Below are 1,471 nucleotides of genomic sequence, written 5' to 3'. Positions count from 1 at the left end.
GTCCTCGATGGCAACGAGAGGGTAATTAGCAACCTGAAGAAAAGAGGCTTAATGAAGATAAATGAAGGCAAGCGCCAGTTGAAAGCCAGTGGGTACAAGCTACTTGCACGGAAATTGATGTCAATAACGCCGACAAAGCGAGGCCAATCGTGGGCTACAGTTTTATTTGGTTCGTATTGATGTGGAATCTAATGTGCCGCTCAGATTCAATTGACACTATAATGCTGCAGCACGTGGAGTGGATCCACGATGCTCTTGTCATTGAAGAACAAGGACATAAAGGAGACCAAACAGGAGTGGACAAATTTGGAAAGCACGTCTACGCTAATCCCTACGAGCCGTCTCAATACCCGATACTCGCTATTGGCGTGCATTTACTTTGCTGTTCCTATGCCCTTGGACAAGTGAATGGACCCACTCCAGTGTCTGTGTATCTTCGTATGGGTCAAAGTATGGGAAAGCTTAAAGACCGCTACATCCATTTTGGCGAAGGAGCAGATCAAGTGTGTGGAAAAATGATTTTAGGACTGCCGTTTAATTCCGAGCGCCTTGGGGTGCTCCCTCCTCGTTTTTCGACAGCGACAATTTGCGAAATGACATCTTTGTACTGGGAAGGACTCGTTAGTGGTTCAACGATTATCCCCGTGGTGTAAGAGTAGCATTTCCGTTTCTTTTGGCGTCAGTTATCTATCATGAGCAATATCTGCGAGCTGCACTTAGTCCTGCGCATCCAATATTTAAAGCGAGAGTTTTTTCAGCGAATCCACTACTAAGCAAGCAGCGCGGGTCAATAAATCTGGTAATTGGGTCCTTCCCAGCGTGTGGGATGAAGGCAACTGGTATACCAGCCCATCTGGCCATTGCCAAGGAGGTGAAAGACATCCGTGAATGGTTATTTAATCTCAATAAAGATTTTTACCAGCTCAAAACAGAGATCACGACGTCTCTTCCTGATAGTGTGTCTGCAAATGTGGTTTCCGAGCTTCGACAGCACTTTGTCGTAGGTGGGGTGGCTTCTGTGTCGCTTCGATACCTTGCCAGTCTTTGTGTAGACTTGTCAGATGAATTTCGAAAAGCTATTAATTCTATACGTACTCCCTGCGGTAGCGGAATCGTTGCGCCAATGAAGCCAGCAAGTACGCCGTGGCAAACATGGCAGTGAAATGATGGTCAATTGGGTCATGGTGTACCAAAAGACTGGGAGTTTCCAGCCCGTACTAGTGTGAAGCAAATGTGGAACCTGTGGTTTTTTTTGGCAGTATTGACGCTGGGATCCGACCGTACAAACTACTGAGTAAGCAGTACGCTATCAAGCCAACGCATAAAATGCGTCACTGCCGGGTGAGCAAAGTGATGCAGTACATGGCACATCTCGTCAACGAAGCTGATGTCATGCCTGAAGGCGTTTCCAGCGTTTTTGCGGTGGAACTTCCAGCGGCAGATAAAGTATTTGATACCGTCTTTAAAACGA

General features: G+C 46.6%; 1 protein-coding gene across 1 annotated transcript; it reads left to right on the top strand.

Moving 5' to 3' along the window:
- Positions 1-221: 221 nt before the first annotated feature.
- On the top strand, positions 222-653 carry PPTG_17253 (hypothetical protein; the record flags this gene model as incomplete). Its single annotated transcript, XM_008915442.1, has 1 exon — positions 222-653. One exon carries the CDS (start codon positions 222-224, stop codon positions 651-653), a length of 432 nt encoding a protein of 143 aa, XP_008913690.1.
- Between the last annotated feature and the right edge of the window lie 818 nt (positions 654-1,471).

This window comes from Phytophthora parasitica (assembly GCF_000247585.1).
Source record: "Phytophthora parasitica INRA-310 unplaced genomic scaffold supercont2.71, whole genome shotgun sequence".
Classification (NCBI taxonomy): domain Eukaryota; phylum Oomycota; class Peronosporomycetes; order Peronosporales; family Peronosporaceae; genus Phytophthora; species Phytophthora nicotianae.
This window is presented reverse-complemented; position numbering and strand designations above follow the sequence as displayed.